This window comes from Heliconius melpomene, chromosome 7 (assembly GCF_056956725.1).
Source record: "Heliconius melpomene rosina isolate 202511_hmr_F chromosome 7, ASM5695672v1, whole genome shotgun sequence".
Taxonomy (NCBI): Eukaryota; Metazoa; Arthropoda; class Insecta; order Lepidoptera; family Nymphalidae; genus Heliconius; species Heliconius melpomene.
This window is the reverse complement of record NC_140395.1, coordinates 520,160-543,088: the sequence shown is the minus strand read 5'-3', so window position 1 is coordinate 543,088 and position 22,929 is coordinate 520,160. Positions and strand designations below refer to the sequence as shown.

Sequence of the window (22,929 nt, the reverse complement as noted above, 5' to 3'; positions counted from 1 at the left end):
TTCTGTCTCCATGACTACGTCCTAGTGACGTCTATGCAAAATTTGAGACTCCTAGCATTTGTAGTAACGAACAATACAATTTCATACAAACTTTCGACACTAAGAACAACCCCTTAAAAGTCGAATATTGCAAATTCCCGTCTTAGCGAGCACCTACGTCCTATAAGTAACTCCTATGCAAAATTTGAGATTCCTAGCACTTGTAGTTTCTGAGATTTCGTGATGAGTGAGTGACCTTTCGATTTTATATATATAGATAAGAAGGTAAGAGTGTATGCGTACTTACTAACTTGAAAGTGAGGCCCTTTCAAAGATAGCGCCAATTTAAGGTACACGCTCACCTACGTTAAAGTAACGACGCTCGTATTTAAATATGTTTTTGAGAAAAATGTAAAAAAAAAATTATCACCAAGCCCTTTACGTTGGCTTTACTCTTGCCAGACGTCCTAAAGATTGTTTAATATTAGGACAAAATACGTATACTTCTTCTACTTCTTCTTGGCATTAATCCCGGCTATTTCCAGGGTGTGCCTTCCTACTCAACCTACTCCATTCTGCACGGTCTTAAGTGCCTCGGTGGTGAGTCCATTGGCTCTCATGTCCTGCATCACAACATTCAACCAGCGCTTCCTTCGGCGTTCGATAGGTCTCACTCCAGGGGCTGAGATAACATGGCACTTACATCCGCGTAACGTGGCCAAACCGTCTCAGGCGATGCTCTTGGAGTTTATCCGCTACGTCACGGACTCCAAGACTATCTCGAATGAATGTGTTACGATTGCGGTCATACCGTGTTACGCAGTACATCCACTATCTATAGCATCTTCATTTCCGTGACGTGAAGCTCCTGAATGTGCCGAGATAGTGTTGGCCAGCATTCTCTACCGTATAAAATAACAGGTATGCTCTTGTATATCAGCCATCAGCCTCTGCTAGGAAGTCAGTCTGCATCGGTCCATTCGGATACCACCACTTAATCAGAGGCTTACGTTTCTCGAAGACGATGTTGGGCCGTCAGGCTTTCGCCTGGAATTACTTTACAGTTAGTTACTCTGCCCATATGACACCGTCTGGTCAATAAGTAGTCAATTTGAGTTGAGTGGGACCCAATTTATACGTAATAAGGTGCTGAGAGTTCTTTTGGAAGAACGTATTCGCGACGGCCAGATCAGACGCAATATAGGTTCTCAGAATATTTTCTCCCTCTGTATTACGACGTCCGTATCTAAAACCCCCGTGAACACGTTCATACGGCTCAGCAGCCTTACTGACGTGACCGTTCAAGTCGTCCCCAATAACAAACAACCGTTTCGGTAGACGGTATAGCAAGTAGAACCTCTTCATTCTGCTTTCAGAATGACTCTTTTTTGGACACGCTACAGCCGGCCTGCGGCGCATAGGCACTATTTTAGTTTGTACTTACGCCTTCAATCAGCACCCTTATACGCATCAAGCTATTGCAGAGACCATCAGCTTCAAGAAGCCAGTTCTGAAGCTTTTCAGAAAGAACTACAGCCACACCGTTTTTACCTGAGGGTGACCCGGTGTATATAAGCTGGCAAACCTGTCCGTTATTGCCCTTCCAGCAAGCTTCCTGGAGGAAAGCACAGTGGACCCGAAGTTTTATAAGTACATCTGCGAGTTCTCTGCATCGTCCGGTTAGAGAGCCAATATTCCACGTTGCAAAGCAGAGTTTCTGTCTGGGTACTAGCGTTTTAAGCAATGATCGTACTTGACACGTTGTTGCGTTCCATATTAGAGGCGGATGGCGCTTTTTAAATGGCGCAACTGCCATTTGACTTCCAAAACCACTTTGAAAAAGCACGCTATAATTTTACATATATTATTTATGGACTATTTTAAGACCCCTTATAAGCACCCAAACCGATTTGATGGCTCAATCATCCTCCCAGACAGAGCAGAGATGTACCTTTATTTTGCGCTACTTCTGGAAGGGCCCCACTTTCAGGCTAGTGAGTACACAAACTTTTATAAAATGACGTCGGTCTGTAGGCCCTAGGAACTTGAAGTATAAAACTACGAAACTGGATCCACATGCAAACTAAATTATTTACATTAGAAAGATAAAAGTAATTTTAATTTATATAATGTAAACTACCGGTACAGGCTGCACTAATCCCTGTACTTATTTGTTTATTGGAGGCCCCCTCCAACCTCAAACTTCCTGTTAAGTAGATACTATGCGTTTTTTCAAAGGCTTATTTAGGATTTGATCAAGGGAATTTGCACCATTTGGAGGCCCCCCTGGACCCGAGGCCCGGGGCGGACCGCCCCCGCCGCCCCCCCCCCCCCCCCCCTTAGTCCGCCACTGGGTACGTAATATGTAAGGGGAAATAGTCATACATACATACAAAATTATCTTAACCCAGTAATCTAAAGTGTAGCTAACCGAAACGGACGATCGCGTGTCGGTGTGTGACATAGAAAGATGTTATTTAAATTACTTGCTATATTTAAGCATATATCATAAAGTTTCCGAGAGGTTTTAATGGAATTTCTTACTAATTAAGTTTCACACTGTACCTCATAGAGCAGGGTAGACAGAGGGAAAATTGTGTTGAAGCTTCCTTAACTTTCTGAACATGAACGGGTTGAGTGGCGATAAATCTCGGGTGAGAATCGAACTCACAATCATCGCTTTTATAGTCACAGCTTTGTGCCACCGGGTCGTAACAGCGTAGAAAGTGTCTTACCACTAAATTATTTCCTTCTATTCTGTTTAATAAAAAAAAAAACTCTTCTCTACATGATGATTAAGTACTTATAATTAATCGAATCTACGCTCACCGTCCATTAACACATAATTATAACAGTTCAATAACCAATAAATCACTGTCGCGTTAATAAATAACAGTTGCGCTGTGAAATTTCAATACATCGCGTGTTGCAGAAGTCAGAAGCATAATCATTAGAATTCATGTATTCATTTATAATAAATTATATTTTTTCGCTGTTCCCCGCACATAGTAGGGTAGGCGGAGGGAACATGGGAACCTAGTGTTAAGATATCACGTTTCCCACTTTCCGCCGAATTCTTTAGGGATTGCCTGTTGACAAGCAGTATTCAACGCCGCGATTTAAATAGTTACCAGAGCGAGAAAGTAAAAACTTTAAATACATATTTCACCTCGAGTGGAAATCAAACCCATAACTGTCGCACTTAGGCGGCCTTAAATTAGTTTTTGATTTATTTGTTTAGCTTCACGCTGCATCTCTTTGATTTGACATTGAGTGGTAGAACATGCACTGCTACGTACCCTGCTGTGTGCGGGATACAGCGTGAAGCTGATATAATTTTATTCAAGATAAAATTAAAATAATACTTGAAAGTTGTCCCTACCTCAGTCTGTCATTATGCTAGTACTTACAAAAGTAACATGATAGCCATTTTATGCTCCGAATATCATGTATTGTTTTATGTCCTTTCTAAATACTTGTTTAAGGAAAAAGATAATGTAATTATTTATTTTATAACAATTTGAGGACATTCGTGAGACAGGTTCACAAGCGTGTGGCTGTAAACGCGATTGGTTTTGGGTTCGATTTCCACTCAGGGAAATAAAGTGAGGAACAGATTCTGAAGTGAATGAAAAGTGAATAGTAAGAGGCAGACGGAGACATCTGTTGAGACAGTATCGATGATACTGGAGGGTCACGTAAAAACATGAAATAAATATCTTATATCAAAATAAATATGTTTTATTACTATTATTTTACTTATAATATGTACAAGTTCAGTTATACAAAAAAATTATAGCCTTTGAGTATATCACTAATGAAACCAATCAGTAACCAAGTGTTCTATTTTTTTTATAGAAAAAGACAAACGAGCGCTGATGGTAAGTGATGACCGCCGCCCACGACCCCGTGTAACACCAGAGGAGCTATAAAATAGAAGTAGTGTAGTGTATCCCGCATATGACAGAGTAGGCAGAGGAAATCTAAAAAAGTAGTGTTAAGACACTTGAGACTTAATGTTACCTAACCTTGCCTCTTGTAGATCGTGCCTTACAAGTTCCAGAAGAAAAAATAAAATATCAAAATTATTGGTATGATGGATGTTATTATGCAAGACATAATACACCTACTTTTTTCGAAAACATAAAAAAATAACGTTGTGAGATTTGAACCCGCTCGTTTTGGAAACCAACCAAGCGCTTTGACAGTTAAGTCAAACCTTCTCATCAAGCTACGTGTGGCGTAGTGTTCAGTAAAAATCTCCCTTCAGAGATGCCAACAAGTTAAATAACATTTAAAAAGCGTATACAAATTTCGACGTAGCTTAATGAGAACGTATGGCTTGGTGGTGAGAACGCTTCGACGGTTGCCAAAGGGCGCAGGTTCTAATAAATACGTTAAATACTACGTTTAAATTGTTAAGTGTCTTCCTTTCCTAAATATGGAATAATAATTTAAAAAAGTGTTAAAATATCTTTTATATCAATATTGCCATGTATTTTAAACACTGAAAACAATTTATATAAAACTACAAAAAAGTTTAATCTAAGTTAGATCACTTGTACTGACAGATTAAACAAAAAAATATTCTTAAACTACCTTAAACATAGGATACATCTAAAAACTAATGCAACTATTTACATATAAACTATATGTATATATAAACTACCTAATAATCAGTCAACATTACAATCTAAGTCAAGTTTTCAATAAAAATACAATGTCAAATAAAAAAAGTAAACATGGCAAAAATGTGATTTCAATGCTATTTTAATTGTTAATAAGTGTCTGTCCAACAAGACAACACTGAAAACACAAGAGACTGATACGGCTGTAATAAAGATAGAAAAATTAATGATAAAAAAACAAAAAAAATGTTTTTTTTTCAAAATAGTGTTTATAACATACATAAATAAACATGAAGTATTAAATAGTTTATATTCTGTTTTAAATAAATTTTATTTACTGATTTTATAAGTAAATGTTTTTTTAATAGAAATTGTAAAACATCACAGGGGTATTAGATATTAAATAAAAAAAATGTATATAAAAAAATAACATTAAGTACACAATTGTATTACTGTAGTTCACAAACGTAACACATATCTACTGCATATAGCAAACAAATATAGTGTTGTAACACACCATTCTATTTCTTGCCTAATTATTGGGTGTTGTGGCGCAACTCAACAGCAAACTTTTTCACTGAAGAAATAATGAGTGTGGTTGAACCCCAGGCAAACTAATATTTATTTTTACATTCAACTGTATCTGTAACAGAAAATATTTCATTTTCCTGAGTGAGAATCAAACCCACACATCACATTTACAGTCAGACACTATAGTCTGTACCACTAAGCCACAAGAGCCTCTAATATATCTATAATATTTTTACAGTTATAGACAATCTAAATTCAATTTTCTTAATATATTTCTATTCTATATTATAAATTATGATACATTCTCATTTTCATTCAAATTCTTATTAACAATATTAGCTTTAATACGAGATGATGTATCTATACCGTGACGCCGACTCATATGCTTCTTATAATTCGAACCATTAGTAAAGTCTCTTTGACAGTATATACATTTGTAGGGTTTAACACCGGTGTGCTGACGGAAATGTAAATTGAGCCTTGTTTTAAAACGAAAGGCCTTATTGCAGTATTCACATACATAGGGACGTAAGTCTGTATGTACTATGGCATGGGATACAAGATGGCGTTTAACTCTGAAACTTTTACCACATTGTTCACATATAAAAGGTTTCAGACCAGAATGGAGGCTCATATGGGATATTAGGTTACCTCTAGCTCGGAAAGCTAGGGGACAATGATCACATTTGTAGGGTTTAACCTCATCATGAGTTATCATATGAGTGCTGAGACTTCCTTTAGTGTAGAACATCTTTCCACATACATGACACGCAAAGTTACGGCTTCTCTCAGTATGTAAAACCTTGTGTTGAACTAAATTAGGCCGACTTTTGAATATTTTATTGCAATGATCACATTTATGTTCTTTACTTTCCCCATTAACTTTGATTTTCTTAATTTTTTTTGAGGTATCTTTGAAAAAAAGTGATTTATGATCGTGTAATTCTTCAGGAGATTCAAAATTTGTTCCACAATTTGTGCATTTTGTTTTGTACACTTCTCGATGCTCTTTTACTTTATGATTTTTTACTTCGGAAGTTAATACAAAAACTTTGTTACAATATTCACAGCAATGCCGCAAAGCACTATTGTGTGTTCGTAAATGTCTCACAAAAGCTCTGTAACTATTTAAAATCTTCTCACACTCTATACATTTAAACAAACAGCATTGATTGTGTATTTGGAGGGAATGGAGTTGTAAAGATAGTATACTTTTACACAATGCATCACATTTTGCACATCTACAAGTCTGATTTTCCCAAGTTACATTGAATGAGAGGATATCTATAGGTAACTCTGTGTTATCGTCATATATTATATTATTTTTTACTTGTTTCCGTTTACCTTTCTTTTTCTTTATCTTTTTTAAAGGTACATCACTATCTGTGGAGCTTAGGAACCCATTTTCTTGTGAGAAGTCATCGTCAGTATCATTTTCTGTTTTAACAGCGTTTTTATCACCTGACACTTGGGAGTTACCAGCAACATCAATAACTTTATCAAAAATATTCTCAATTTTTACCTCCAATTTAGGTTTTTGAAATTCATCCCAGTTCATATCAACTGGTTTGCCAGGTATATGTGAATTGTTTTCTTTTATACTACAGTCAGATATTTCAATAGTTTCTTTGGATTCTTTGAGAAATATAGTAGATAATTTATCCTGTGCTGTACGAACATTATTAAGAAATGCCCAAGTTCTTTCTAACAAATCGAAACACGAAAAGCATATAGTATCAGGAAGTCCATTAGGTGAGGATATATCGATATTTATCCAGGATAACTTTGTAATAATTTTCGATGTAAACGCCACCTCTTCGTTCGGGGTTATTAACTGAACTGGTGGCGTTGGTTCCGCACATAGTCGACAATATGGTTCTGTTTCTTCAGTCATTATTTAATTTGTGCTATATTTTATTAAGAAATCGCATATATTCCCAAAAAATCACAATAAACAATGAATTAGTTCATTTGACGTATAGACGCTTCAGTGTTGCCATATTGCACACTATTGACTATACATTTTTGGTTACAAATTTAATAATCTCTTTTATCTTTTTATTTATTTATAAAATATAAATATTATATTTATTAAATATAATTAATTATTATGGAATAAAAAAATATAATCTATGCTTATACGAAGCAATAAATGAGCCAAGCATTATTACGAAAAAAATCTAATCACCTTCATGTTGTACCTATCCTGCAAACAGCAGGGAAGGCAGAGGTAACCTAAGATACTCTTTTCAAAAACAAATATATAAAAATCGGACAGGCGCGAGTCGGACTAACCCACCGAGGGTTCCGTACAAACCCTTTCATCTGATAACCTCTTCTTAAACTAGCGGCTTTAATGCTAAGACGTTATTGTTATGACAATGAAGACATCAATTATGATTAGATTATATTTTAAAGAGAATTGTTTAATTATAAACATATGGGTTCCATTTATATAAATCATTTATCAATCAATTTATTTATTCTTATGTTATACCGCTTTTTGGGCGAATTTTTCGAGGCATTGTGAGTTGAGTGACGGAACGCCGCGTTTTTGCCTTGGTACCAGAGCGAAGAAATTAAAATATTCATTCCACAGAGTGGAAATCTAACCCACACCCGTCGCGTTACAGTCACACGTCTGTGCCCCTGCACCACGACGGCCTCTATCATATAATATATTTGTTCAAAATACAGAACCAAAATTGTTTTTAAACTAAGTCTTAGGCTTAGGTATAAACATAATTTAATTCTGCTGAGAATAAACATTGTGCATTTTGTAAAGTAACATTTATATAAACTTGCTTTTCTTAACCTTGCACTTCGTGACTTGATTTTAAATGTGTTTAACTAATTCAAATTTATTTATAGGAAAAAAGGATTAGTAAATTCATTTCTTTGCCTTAAAGAAACACTAAAAGTATTTTTTAAGTTAGTTTGATTAGTTATATTTTTTTGCAGTTTTAAACATTTTAAGGAGGATTCTTTGGCCAAAAGCAGGATATAGAAAAAATATAAGCGACCAGTTCCGCCACTCAACATGCAATGCCTTTAGAATCCTGCGATATGTAGGGAACGGAGTGTCTTAACACTAGATTCCCTCTGCCTAGACTGCTGTGTGTGGGATACAGCGTGAAGATGATTCTTTTTTTTATAAGTAGGTACTTATCCACTTATTATGTGAGGATGTTGTTTGGTTTACTATGTTTCTAAAGTGGCTAAGTCTTCAGAAGATGGGTTATCTCGAAATTCTTACTAAATTTATTTTAAAAAATAAAGTATTGAGAAATTCTCACACTGCGTGGCAATACACAAATAGTAGGGCCATGTCTGCCGGGACCTCTGCTCGGGACCTTTAATTAAAGAGTTGGAATTTGGGACGTCCCGCCAAAATACGTCGTAAGTAAGTACGTCTAGCAACGCTGGGTACATCAGTTTTTTTTTAGAAAAAACAAGTAAAAAATGTTATTCATTCATATTGGAATGTGGGAAAAAATACATTTCGGTATTCCATCATTCTTGTGCTTTGTGAATTTTAAGTGAAACTGTCTCGAGTCTTGATACTTGAGAAGTGATGACGAAAACGTAAATCTAAATAATCTAATTTGTTTTTTTAGCTTTACTCTATATCTCGCGTAGCAGGGTTGGCAGAGGGAAACCTGGCACTCCGTACGTACACGTCCGTAAGACACAGATACAAGCGTGTGACTGTAGCCGAGACAGGTCGTGGGTTCGATCCAGACCCGGAGGAATAATTCTATGTAAACTTTTTTCATATCCCCGCTTTGCTGAATCTGCTTGCCCTATCTATCGTGCCTTAGTAAAGAAGCGTGAAGCAGCTAATTTCATAGGTAACTGGTAATTTTTATAGGTAAACTTAGGTAAATGAACAGAAAATAACTTAAAATCACAAAATCTAGACTGTATCCTAGGTCAATGGCACTAATAAGGAACTACTCAGTATCCTCGTCACGTGCCGCCGCTATCGGCATCTGAATCGTTATCTGTTTAGAGGGCAATTTTGTTTGCTTTGCCGTAAAATTGTTATATGAGAAGGTGAATTTCAATTGATTACGGTAATTTTTATAGCTTCAAAGCTAGGCTACTAGTATCCTCCTTAATATCTGGAATGTAGGTTTAGTGATACATCACTATGTCACTTGTTAATGTGTTATTTAGCTCCTTTTTTTCCCCCGCACTGTCGGCACATAGCATGGAAGGCATAGAGATGATTCTGGGGTGAGCACGGTCCAACCTTCTCCCCAATTCTTATGCTATGCTACGCCCATGTATATCATGTATACATCTGTACATGTGTATACATCTACTGACTTGCAAACTATGAAATTGGAGAACGGCGTGATTCAGCTCTAGGTTCTCTCTGCATAAACTGATAGGTATATGCGGCGTATGCACACTAACTACACACAAACATAGTAAAATTCTTGGACTAATTGAAGATTTATCCCAATAATATAAATAATATAGTTAGTTGATTATACATTTTTATAAAAAACATAGAAACTTATATTTTAGTTTCCTGGAAAGATATTTTTTTCCTGTCAAAATGAAAAATAACGGGGCCTAGGTCCTAAAATGTTACAAACCGTTACAATTCTGTGAAAGAGCTTATAAAATGGAATTTTTATTTCTTACGTTATAAAACCAGTTGACAGGAAAAAAGTATACAATTCTATGAAAGGACACTTATGTAAATAGATAATAAATCTCATCTTAGATTGTTTTATAAGCTTGAATTTGCATTTCTTCCTTTTTTTTAGCTTCACGCAGGCAGAGAGAATTTAGAGTTAAAATACTTCGGTCCCCAACTTCCCGAATATTGGAGCCATTTTATTTCGGGTTTACAGTCACACACTTGCGCCCCTACGCCACGACTGGCCTCTGAAAATTAATTTCAAATAATATAATTATATGTAGGTATACGCTTTGAAATTTTAGTTATAATTTCTCTTTATGAATAATCAATTGAGGCCAGTCGTGGCGCAGGGGCACTAAGTATGACTGTAAGTGCGACTGGTTGTGGGTTCGATCCCCACTCGAGCAAATAAAAAAAAATTAAAGTATTTCCAAATGATTTATCAAGTTCACCAACCCACCTGATAGCACACGTTTTGGCCAACGGAATGTATGTATGAAATATTCAACATAAGTTATTCCGTGCGGGTACAAATAGTGATGTATTATATATATTGTATAGTATTGTAGTACCTACATATAGTGATGTGATTATATTTAATTCGCACGCGGTTATTTACCTTTGCAACTGGCTTGGACTTGGAGTGCTAGAGGGTTTTTATCCCATTTTTTTTCGTTTTTAGTGTCGGGTTTCTCAGTTTCAAGTATGTTTTATAAAGAAGGCCTTCTATCAAGTATGCATTGAAAGGAAATAAATTTTTAGTTTTTGATCTGTTAATATCTAAAGTTGATGGATAAAAAAGTAACTCACACAGTATCCCAAAGCCCAAGTGTGTGTTATGTCGCTTTTTTATTTTAAATGAATAGATACAAGTAATAAAAAAGATTAAATATTTTTTTGTTGTTTCCCCATATGCAATCAAGATCACCTATTCTTTTTAAATTATATTTCATATTCAATCAATTCTGACACTGCACACAATATTCTGAAATTGGGCGAAAAGTAGAAAAAAAGTGTATTAACACCACGTTCCTTTTGATTAGCGTGATACAGCATAAAGTTTTTTAAAATTTTATAATTGAATAATATCGACTCCATTATTTGTTTTGTTCCTCATCACAGACATCATAGTTTTATGTGATGCTATCAGCTATCGCAAGATTTTTGGGGTTCAAATTTGAAATATCTTTCAATTGCCATTTTATTAGTTGTCTAGCTCGTTTTATTTGCCCGAGAAGGCAGAGGGATCTTAGAGTTAAGACTCCCCCTTCTCTCTTTTTTGTCATATAATATATCGGGAAATCGGCGTAAGCAAAATCTAATAAAATATTAAAAAACAATTATATTTTATGTAATTTTAAAAATATGCGCATATTACAAATTAAATAAGGTATGGTTCTTTGATTATGGCGTTCCGAGCGTGCCAGTTGAGCACATATCACTTCGCCAATGTCACTTGTAAAAATTAAATAAACACTTTGATATTTTAACCATAATTATATGAAAAGAATTATCGAAATATCTAAAAATGAGGAATCAAGTATCTTTACAATTATGCTCGACAGTTTTTTTCGTGGAAATTTTCTTTTTTTCCCCGTTCCCTCAATAACTTCGAGAAATCCCCTTCCCTCTTTCTTAAAATCAAATCAAATCTTTCCCTCTTTCCCAAATTTAAAAGTTTCTAAGAATTTTCTTTCGGTATATAGAAAAATCTACAGAACCACTAAAATTATTTACACAATTTAGATTCTGTTCGTGCCTGCAAATATTTTTAGGTGACATCAAAGTACAGTTATGACCTTAGTACTGTTAAAGATTGTCATCGACTTAGGATTCTTAAAAAGTAAAATGGTAAAAAATAGTAGAAATTGGCATAAAACAGTTTAATAGCTGTCTTCATGGGGTAGTATATATAGGTTATAGTTAGATGTATGTAATGGGTTGTAGGTTCAATTTTCTCTTGTGGAAATGTATTTAATTGACAAATGCTTTCGTTTTATTTTCCTAAAAGTGTGACGTAATAAGTAATTAGTCTCCACCAAGGAGCAACGCAAGAACGCCGCACACCGCCTCGTTACCAGAGCGAGGAAATAAAAATATAAAATTCCCCCAGTGGGAATTGAACCCAAGACCGTCGCATTTAGAGTCACACGCTGTGCCGCGACGGGTTAAAAAATAATGACGAAATATAAGTTTAACGATCACTATATATTTAAAGAGCAACAAAAAAGAGGATTATTAAGTTTTTATAGAACCCACAACCACCGGTTTAACAGATTATATGTAATCTCAATTAAATAATTAATCTCAATTAAACATTAATTATCCTAAATCATGTTCAAGTTCGAGGTTTTGACCTATCGAAATATACTTCCACGTTTTTTCCAAAAAGATTAGCTTACCCCATATAGCAGAGTAGACGGAGGGAATCTATTGTTAAGACACTCCGTTTCTTAAGCGCCGCCTAAATCCCGAGACACTTCGTGGTCAGTAGCGTATTGCATAACACAGCATGGCTCTGTCTTATTACCAGAGCGAGGAATTAAAAATAATTACGCCGAGCGTATTTCCTATAAATTTTTCGTCCTGTGTCGCTTATAAGTGACTGGAGTGCTGAAACCGGAGTGCCACGTCACTGTAGTGACGTGACACTCCGGTTTCAGCACCGTTGAAAAGGAATTTGGCCAATACAAAACAAATGATTGGCGCCTTCTTACACCATTACGTAACATAAATATTATTAAATTGATTTTACCACTCATTACCACAAATAAGTACACGCGTCACGTTCTTGATACTTACTGTAAATGATTCGTGAAAAACAAGAGATCAACGCTCTATACATTTATACTGGAATGGTGACGTTGTTAAGTACTTCTAAGTCTTATAATTTTAAGGATGGTTTTGATTGATGGGAGAATTTGTTATATTTCAGGGTATGCAGATAAAACAGAGTTCAGACACTCCTTGGGCTTGCTTCCCCTCTGAATTTGACATACTGCTTATTCATTACCGAAACCGTCTTGTTCTGAAAAACATTTTATTCGCCGAAAGGGGATTAAACCCGGGGAAGTTAAGTGAAGGGAAAATAGCTCAGCTCATACCCTCCAGTCCCCACGTATCGCCTAATTTTCGAGACATTGCGTATTAATTGGCGAAACCCAACGCCACTTGTCTTGTTATCAGAGTAATGAAACTGAAAATAAAAAAATATTTTCCCTAGAAGAAATCAAATCTATAACCGTGGCGCTTTTTCCACCGCACAGGTGGACACACGCTTTGCCGGCGGAAAAACAGTCATAGCTTGGGCCCCTTGGTAACACCGGAAATCCCGAAACTGCAACATATTTATGAGTAAAGTTTTACTTAGTTATACCTACTATCACAATTTAACAATAATATTTTTTTTTAAATTTGATTTGATTTCATTTTTTTTGGATTTGTTTGAACATCACCTAACTTTGTACTAACAGCACTAAATTGACACAATTAACATGAACTTGTTTCAAAATTGTGATAATAATGCGTGGAATTAAACGCTGTAAAAGGTCACTCGGGAAGCTAATGATTGATATATATTTATTGTAAAATAATAGGATAGATTATATTCAAAGGGCAACTGTTGAGGTTTCTACAGACAGTCTTCACAGACTGGTTCTGGGTCGGTTGTAGCTTCCCGTAGTACTGAGATTACTGATAATTTCATATAATTAAACTTTAATTTGGCTTAATTGTGTAAAGCAAAATTTTAATTTTGTTTTTGAATGCTATTAATTGTAGTAATATAATAAAATTTAGTAATTTACTTCTAGGTCCCCTTAGTTTTGGTTACTTAAAAAAATGTAATATGTAAAATTTATTAATGTTATTTTTTCTCTCTATTGTATTCCGCACTTAGCAGGCTAGGCAAAGCCTTCTTTTTATCATATTCCAGTCGCGGCGCAGACGCACATGTGTGTGACCGTAAACGCGACTGTTTTGAATTCGATTCCCTTTCTGGGGACTGAAATATTTAATATTTTCAGTGTCACTCTGGTAACAAGACAAAAACTCAAAGACTCGAGAATTCACCGGAAAATGGGGAACAGAGAGTCTATACACTAGGTTTCCTGTGACTACACTGCTGTGTGCGAGATAATGCGTCAAGCTAAAAAAAGAGAAGAATGGAATCTATTTTTTATTTTAAAAAATATATAAAAACATATTTCAGACGTTATGTTTCTTGTCAGTCTGTCTGTTAACCAGGGTAAACCTGTCAGAGGCATCAAGTTAAAGCTAATATCACACATTAACTTTGCGTTTCTTTGAATTTGCTAAAAAATATATACAGTTTTAAAACTGTATTTGCAAATTTTGAATGCCATATATTATTTTCATTCATCCGCTTCCACAATTTAACACGTAAATATCTCCTGATTGGGGAACGGAGGGTCCTTAAGAGGAATACTAGGTTCCATCTAAGTTGGTATGCAGAAAAAAATGAGATAAGTAAAATCCTTCTTTTCTTGTATTTAGTACTTAGTATTTACGTTACTTACGTTATGGTTGTAGGTTTTACCTCCATTTGGGAAATGTACACCATAAAGTCCCAAAATCGGATCAAAAGAGAAGAACAGAGTATTTTGGCAGATTCGTCCTGCCTAACCCTACGGGAAAGAGAGGTGCATGATACGAAGGTGCATATACCAAATACATACTTACCTACTGATTGACAGATTTTTCTTAGCAACAATTTGAAGCCGCTACCCCTATTAATATTACTGTCGCATATTTAACAGTACATCGTACAATGAGTCACCATAGACTTTTCACCAATAACTAAATACTTTATAATATATACATATAAATAGATTTGCTAAGTCAAGGTTATTTTGAATTTGACGCTATTTTACTTTCGGCTCACATCTCGCGGGACGAAATATGTACGGTTAGCATAAAAAAATTTGAATAGATATTTTCAGTATGCAATGGGCAAAGAACGGCGTTGAGTTCTGTCAATTAACAATTATTTGAGCGGATAGTAAAGTGTTTTGACCCACCTTTTGCTTATTCTACGAGAGAAAAAACGTAGATATGAAAAACGACACTAAAAACAAATAAATACTTCTGTCTATAAGATTTAGTCTAACAATAATTATGTGTCATCAGGAATACGAATACGAAGAAAAAACAATTTCACGCACTTTCAATACACAGCATTTCTTGATTTTTTGTCAGCTTAACTAAGGTTTTTATTTGTAATTAACATTTGCCTAATGGATATCGAATCTACATTTGATGAGTTCTATTTTATTATTACGATTAAACTAATTTGATTAAATTCAATTTCATATTTATATAAATATCTTAAAAATGTTTGAAATAAATATAAACGAACTATTGTACACAAAATGCACAAGATCAATTGGCAACTAGTATATAAGGTACTTGCTAGTAACAATAGCAACGTAATGAAACTTTACATGACTAGGTAAAAGTGGAGAAGAGGTTTTCATTACATACCGGGAAACTATATAATATATTTAAACTAAAAAGACATATATTTAAATAATAATATGACCACAGATTTTTTCTGCTAACGCTACCAAATCCTTCATTCTGGATTCCTCGTATAAATAACGCGACGGGCGACGTTTATATAAGACATAGAGAATAAAATATTCCGCATTCCCATTTGTCGTTGAGTGGGGACGATACGTGTAGTGATTGAATTCTCTGTATTTTTTTCCAACTACTTAGATTTTTTAAATATTGTAGTGTGCAGACTATACTTTGGTTCTTTGAGGTAAGTAATTATTTTAAAGTCTATGTTTAATGTTGTGTATTTTTTTAATTACAAAAATGTAACATGTTAAATAATAATGAATAGTTCGATTTTATTTTCAAATTTTATATTTAATTTTATACTTATTTCTTATATGTTTAAAGTATAATGATTGTTATTAATAATTTAAAGATTTTTTAATTCTTAATTTAAATATAAAATTAAAAAAATTGCCCATTGCTTGCTCCTACATTGAAAAAAATATAGGAATTTAATTAAAAATCATAAATTATCAGCTTCACACTGTATTCCGCACACAGCAGGATAGGTAGAGGGATTTTTTATGTAATATCTAGCATATAGCAAGGTAGAAGGAACTGAAGGGTACTGAAAGGTGCGGAGCTTAACGCCGCGCTTTAACTCGTTACCAGAGCGAGGGAATGAAAATATTAAATATGTCGATAATGACATTAATTAAGTATAATTAATCCACTCGTTGCGTTTACATATAGACGCAATGTCGTTTCTCCGTTTCCTCCTCCTTATATTTAGAATGCTTAGGAATCATCTATTTAGATAAAATTTACCGAAAATTAGGCGGCACGCGACGAAGAGAGTGTCATGCCATTGACTCCTGCTCTGACTCGGACTCTGTCAATTCTCGTGAAGCTCTCTTTCGTTTTCTTTCGATAAAACTCAAAACTGTTTTTATTTTTAAAATCGTATCAAAGACCGAAATCATTTTGCTATATAAAATTGATAATAATTAAATGTTAGTTCATGAAAAAAAAGTTTAATTAAATTTTTCATTATTTTCACTTTCTTTTTAATTTTAGGTAAAATCAAATCAAAATGGCGACAGTGTTAGTACGATGCGTGTTATTGTTTGTGTTGTCGCTCTACGCGTTTGGAGATGAAATAGAAATGGAAGTGCACAGCGGGAACCTCTTGAGAATGTTGAGGGTTAGTAAAATGTGAATTATTTTGAAATAATTCAAAAATCATGCCAATATTCCGAATTTTACGGACGAGGAAATCAAATAATTTTAGCAATAAAATAAGTAGAGCGAGGAAATGAAAATAAATCGATCTAACCTGTAGCCGTCATGGGCGTATCTGTATTATATTATATATATTATATTTATATATATGACGGCGCGCTGCTATGTATTAGTTTTAATTATAATTTCGCAATTATTACGTTGGGATGTTAATTGTTTTATGTAATGGATTATATTAGAAGAATATTTAAAATGGAGCGGGTAACCCCGAATAGGGTAGTAGGTGTAGCCACGAATAATAGCAGATGTCATTGGTTAACAGCTATGGCGTGAGATCTTCTGATGCTTCTACATATATATTATCCAGACGGGACTTGGCCCTGTCTTTTGAACAGATCTGTTCGTTTAAAGGTTTTTATTTTGCTAATTTTTGTTAGTAAAATTTCTGGGGTGGGCAGTAGACTACTCTGAGGTGGGCACGGACCAACTACCGCCCTATTATTAATTCTATGCCCATGATAGCCGTTAAATCAAACTTACAACCGTCGCGCTACTGTAACACGTTGTTCCACCACGCTACGATGGCCTCAATGGTCATTTACCTATATATAAAATTGTAGTATCTGTCTTTAAAACACCTGACTTATATAGTGCGTGTATTTACAACCATACTTAAAGAAAAATAAACCTTTTTTTTGTCTATCTTTCTGGTTCTCCTGACTAATATCCAGAACAACTGAACCGATTGTTGTGGGACTATTCCTGGATAACTAAGGAGGTTGCTTTATGCTGTAATTTGTATAGTTCAGGCGAGTGAAGCTGCCAGCGGGTCGCTAGTTTCACAAAATAATCAGTTCCTCATGAGATTCGAACTTGTAACCACAACAAAATAGTGTACTGATTATAATAGTATTACTAATATGATAGCAAGGTTACGTAACCGCAGCTAATTCTATCTATATAATAGTGGTTTTACATATTATTAGTATTAGTATTATATATCTTGGTTTTAGTGTGTAACTGTAGTGTTTTAATTAAGATTTGTTTTCAATTTTATAATTAAGTATAGGTTTATAGATACAGCGCGTCTTTATTCGTAAGAGTAGGTACGTCTCTCCAGTCTTTTATTTATTTTAGCCTCACGCTGTATATGTAACCTAGTGCTAACACACACACAGTTAGCATAACTTGCCTAATGTTCAAGTTATTGCGTACTCAGAGGACGACCTCAACGCCGAGCTTTACAGTTCACCAGACGGTTTTAAGTTCGATTCCCACTCGGAGAAATTAAATATTTAGTATTTTTATTTCTTTGCTCTGGTAACAAGGTAAAGCGCGGTGTTGAGTTTCGTCACCCAACACGCAATGCCTCGAGCGGCGGAAATGAGGAATGGTAATAGGTATGAAATAATGCTTCAAAGTTCGTTACAGTAATGTTTTTACGTATACAAATACACTAGTTTTTGTTTCATTAAAAAAAACCAAGTAGTTATGATTTTACAGGCATTTGAAGTTTGCAAAAATTTTAAATGCCGCTAACAGTCCCGCGGTCGGCGGTGACGTCACAGGTCTTGCAACTCGCTAGTCGCCGATGATAGTTAGGAGATCTCGCGCAGTACTTTGTTTGTTTGATACTTACCTGTGCTAAAGTGTTAATCCAATTAATTAAAATGGATGAGGGATTCGAAAAAGGGCAATCGGGTAACCTAGCCGTAATAGATGGATTTATGGTTGCTGATTACTTATCGAATAATAGTGATTTCATCGCCGCAGAAATGCAAGGAGTAAAAATGCGAAGATAAGTTTTGTTGTCTAACTAGTAATATTATGTCGATTTGGGGTAGGGATAGATAATAATATTTTATGTTATTTTATTTGAAATTATTTATTTAAAACTGTAATGTAACCTAACCTAACTAGTTTCATATTGTAGGTAACGCTATTTGCGTTAAAAGTACCAAACCTTTTATTCCAATTCAAAGTAGTAAGATTGTTTTATAAGTGAAAATAATATAATAATAATATAACTAAATACATGCAGTAAGTTGAGCAGATGTACATTTTCTTTTATGTAGATTTTTAATATTTTTATATATGTATATCTAAATAATATTTTTATTGTGATTATTGTAGATCGGCAAGAGAGAGTTATGGTCATGATGCTATTGCGTAGATTACCAAATGTAGATTACAGCAGAACACCGCGCACGTATTAAACCATATTATTGCAGTTTAGAATGCAATGAAAAGAACCAATAAGTTTATACGGATTGTAAACATACCATGACATTTATAATGGGCTACATCGTCGAAGCGACGAGTCTTCAACAACTGCAACCAAGTCTTCTTTCTCTTGGCTTTAATCCCGCCGTATGTTGCCAGGGTCTGCCTTCCTGCTTAACCTACTCCACTTTACACGATCTGTTACGTCCTGAGTGGTTCGACCATTGGTATTCATGTCCTGCATCACGACATCCAAACACCGCATCCTTGGGCGTTCGGAGGTCTAGGTCCAGGGACAGGATAGACATAGGAGGGCACCAGCATCCGACACAGTTCCTAACTGGCGCGCAACGTGGCCATACCATCTTAGGCCACACTCTTGGAGCTTATTCGCTACGTCATGGACCCCAAGACTACTACCTCGAATGAATGTGTTGCGTATGCGGTCAGACCGCGTTACGCCGCCCATTCACCTCAGCATCTTCATTTCCGTGACGTGAAGATCCTCAGCATGCCGAGATAGTACTGGCCAACATTTGTTGCCGTATAAAATAACCAGTCAGATGATGCTCTTATATATCAGCTCCTTGAGCTTCGGTAGTATTGTGCGGTCGCAGACCACACCAGTAACCTCCTACCATTTGGCCCAGGCAGCGCATAACGGATCCAAGGTACTTGAAACTTTTCCAACTTAACGCCTGGCTCAGGACCTATAAGTACAGTGCTCAAGTCCGGGCTCCCTCAGCCATGGAGGCTGGTCCTGGATGTGAGCCGTGACAGTATCCAGCACTACAATAAATAAGAACAAACTAAGAGCGGAGCATTGGTGAATCCCCTACTGTGATCTAAAGGGTTTGGTGCCGCCAACAGCAGTCCTAACCATCGCGAATCGCAAAGCGGGATCGTCGTACATATACCTAATAATCTCAATATAGGCCTCAGGGATCCCTTTGGATCACAATACTTTCTAAATACATTGACGAGGCACACAGATAAAGGCCTTCTGCAAATCTAAAAATTACTAAAAAGGCCGCAAATCTAATGCAGAGCTTTTCTTTTTTTTTCCTGTATGCCCCCATCAAAGTTCTGAGTAGTCTCTCCATTAAAGTACTGATTAAGTTTGTGGTAACGCTCAAGCCAAGCCAAGTGTTGTTGGAAAAAATTCAAGCCTTCTAGTATCGATACTATAATAAAAATAATCAAAGCTAAAGATTTTGGTACAACACGCCATGAAACCGAGCAAGATAGAACTGTTTTTTTGACAAAGTACTATCAAAACTTCAATATCTCAAAATACAATGCTCGCTATTACATTATGTTTGTGAAAAAAAAGATTTTAAAAATATATCTATATATTATTTATTAAACGAAACTAAATTTGTGGTGGAACGCCAGCTAAAGAAGAGCGCGAACTGCGAGTGAACGAACACGAACTGAGCGAGCGAGTTTTGCAAGACCTGTGACGTCACCCGAGTCGGTTACGGCCCGACGGAATCTCGCGTCGCGCGCTTACTTTAAAGGACAATATCTCAAAAACTAATAGACGTATCAAAATAATTCTTTCACACGTATTTTTTGTTTTTACAAGACAATACGATGAGCTAGAATTTAAATTTTGTGATTATTCTCCATTGGGGAACAGAGTTTCAACATTAGGTCTGCTCCCTACCCTGCCATATGTGGGATACAGCGTGGAGTTGAAAAACTTTTTTTTTATAGGATATGGTGAATCAAACAGCCGCAGACTCTTTAAATCTTCCAGCAAATGCCACTTCTATCAGAGAAAATATTACTGACACGTTCAGGTAAGTCATAAGACGGAGAGTGCTATTTTTTGTATGAACATTCAAACGTATGTGCCTTCTATTCTTAGACTCTATTAAAATAGACAATCTTTTCATTTCTGTGCTGTAGACAAAAGCGTGGCATGTATTTTTCTCAAGTGTAGAATAATATTTTAAAAAGGTAAAAAATTATATAGTCTATTATAGATTACTTCCCTTCCAGCTGTGAAAACCGTACATACGGGTACTACGCGGACGTGGACAACGAGTGTCAGATATTCCACGTGTGCTACCCGTCGCAAATGCCGTCGGGAAGGAACATTACTTATAGGTGGAGCTTCATTTGTCCGCAGGAAACTGTTTTTAATCAGGTAAGATAATTCAGTATTTTTTTTAGCTCTTTTGCACCGTCCACAATCATCAACCTTTCGCCTTCTGGTGGGTCTTCATACTGTACGTGACTTTTCTCCAGAATCATCGATATTGTGTTCTTGTAGGTCAATCGAGGTCTCCCCCAACCTCTTTTACTACTTTTGCTTCACATACCATCTAATAAAAAAGTCAATAATATTTGCAATAATCATTGAGTTAATGTAAAGATAATTTTTTTTACTCAGAAATATGGTGGTGTTGGGCATATCTCTACTGATAGTGTTGGGTTCGATTCCCTTTCGAGGGAGTGATTATATTTCTGTTTATTTCCCCGTTGAGACAAAACAAAGCGCGGCGTTGAGTTCCGCCACTCAACAAAAACAGGGGAACGTTATGTTAAGATACTCCGTACGCCAAGTACCGCCCAATTTGTGGTATTGCGTATTAAGTCAACTTCATTAATGCCGAAGATATTATAGCATTCTGTGTTTTACACATAAAGTAAAATGAATATTCACATATTTACAACCAAAAAACTAATTTAAACAACCAACTTAACTAGAAAAATTAACCCATAACCTTCTCAGAAAGATATTTTTCTACGCCACTGTACAATTATAATTCCCTTTTTTGATGAAATCATAGTAAATTATCGCAAAATCTCAAGTTAAATCTGTGACATATTTATCAGATAAGACGGTTTTTGCGTCGTCCTTACCAGAAATGCATTATGGAGAAGTAGAATGCATATATTTTGTACTCAAATACGTTATATGAATAATAATTAAAAAAAAACAATACTTAATACGAAGAAAAAGGATTCGAGACAATCGTCGACTCGTGGTTTAGCGGGACAGAATCTGGCTGTAAACGCGACATTTATGGGTTCAATAATATTGCCATATGGGGGTAATTAATTATTTTCATTCGCACTGGACAAGACATTGACAAGAAGCCGCTACTCAGTGCATAATCTTTTTAAATTATGCGAAAATAGTGCGTGGGCACAGAGTGTCTTAAGTCTTAACTCAAGGTTCTCTCTGTCTCCATAGTTTGACTTTAAATCCCTATGAAGTTGTGTTAAATATTTCCCAGCTCTATGACAAACGGTGTTTTGCTCTGCCATTCTATATTATCTATAGTCTGTAATATGTACGGCAATCTGTGATACTCATTATTAAAAATCGTTTTCTCCAGCATATCGTATAGTCGGATTATTTCAATTTGGCCACCATGGCGTTCGGATTCATTATTATTACTAAACTAATCTTAAAATATTTTTATTAAAACATGTTTTGCAAAATTTCAGGAAGTCCTAGTATGCACGAGAGTAATAGATTCGATACCTTGCCAGGAATCACCCAACTATTACGATCTTAACATGGAAATTGGCAAAATAGCTGATCCAGACTCAAAAAAAGAAGAAATAAATAAGAAGGAAACTGAACAAATTCCAGTCAATAAAGAAATTCGTAAACCAAATCGTAAGAGGCAAAATATTATAATGGAGGCTTTAATGAAAGAAGCTGATGAACAAATGGAAGTATTGGAAGAGGTTTTGGAAGGGGAAAAGGCAGAAGAATCTTCCATCATTGAATTTAATGAAGAATTAAAGCCTAATGAAAAAGAAATACCTGAAGTTATAAAAGTAGAAGAAGTCAATATTGAAGAAAAACCTTTGGAAGTTGTGTCAGAAATTGATGAAAATTCAAGATTAGGGTCTGAAAGAAGTTTAAGAAGGCGTGGAAGAAAGATTAATAGAGGTAGTATGAAGTACCGTGGCGATGCTTGAAAAAGATCAACATATTGTAATAATAACTGATTATTGTAAATAGTGTATTATTTAGTGGAAATAATAAATGAATCAACGCTTTTTGTTTTTTTTTTTAATAATATTCTTTTCAAAGTTTATGTTTAACAAATTTCGTAAGTTTTTATTAATACAAATATAATTACTACAAATATTATGGCTAAAGAAAATTTTTTATTT

At 35.2% G+C, this 22,929-nt stretch overlaps 2 protein-coding genes across 3 annotated transcripts; one reads left to right on the top strand and one right to left on the bottom strand.

The window, feature by feature from the left end:
- Positions 1-3,699: 3,699 nt before the first annotated feature.
- LOC146537128 (uncharacterized) lies at positions 3,700-7,131 on the bottom strand. Its single transcript, XM_085188231.1, has one exon. It carries the CDS (start codon positions 7,030-7,032, stop codon positions 5,431-5,433), a length of 1,602 nt encoding a protein of 533 aa, XP_085044357.1. The 5' UTR covers positions 7,033-7,131; the 3' UTR covers positions 3,700-5,430.
- An 8,312-nt stretch (positions 7,132-15,443) lies between these two features.
- Positions 15,444-22,812, top strand: LOC146537127 (uncharacterized). Of its 2 annotated transcripts, XM_085187736.1 has the most exons (5): positions 15,444-15,580; positions 16,396-16,522; positions 20,503-20,588; positions 20,791-20,938; positions 22,249-22,812. In XM_085187736.1, exons 2-5 carry the CDS (start codon positions 16,412-16,414, stop codon positions 22,729-22,731), a joined length of 828 nt encoding a protein of 275 aa, XP_085043862.1. In that variant the 5' UTR covers positions 15,444-15,580; positions 16,396-16,411; the 3' UTR covers positions 22,732-22,812. The 2 variants fall into 2 exon arrangements, with proteins under 2 accessions (XP_085043862.1, XP_085043864.1); XM_085187738.1 differs by lacking the exons at positions 15,444-15,580; positions 16,396-16,522 and adding an exon at positions 17,587-17,666.
- The last annotated feature ends 117 nt before the right edge of the window (positions 22,813-22,929 follow it).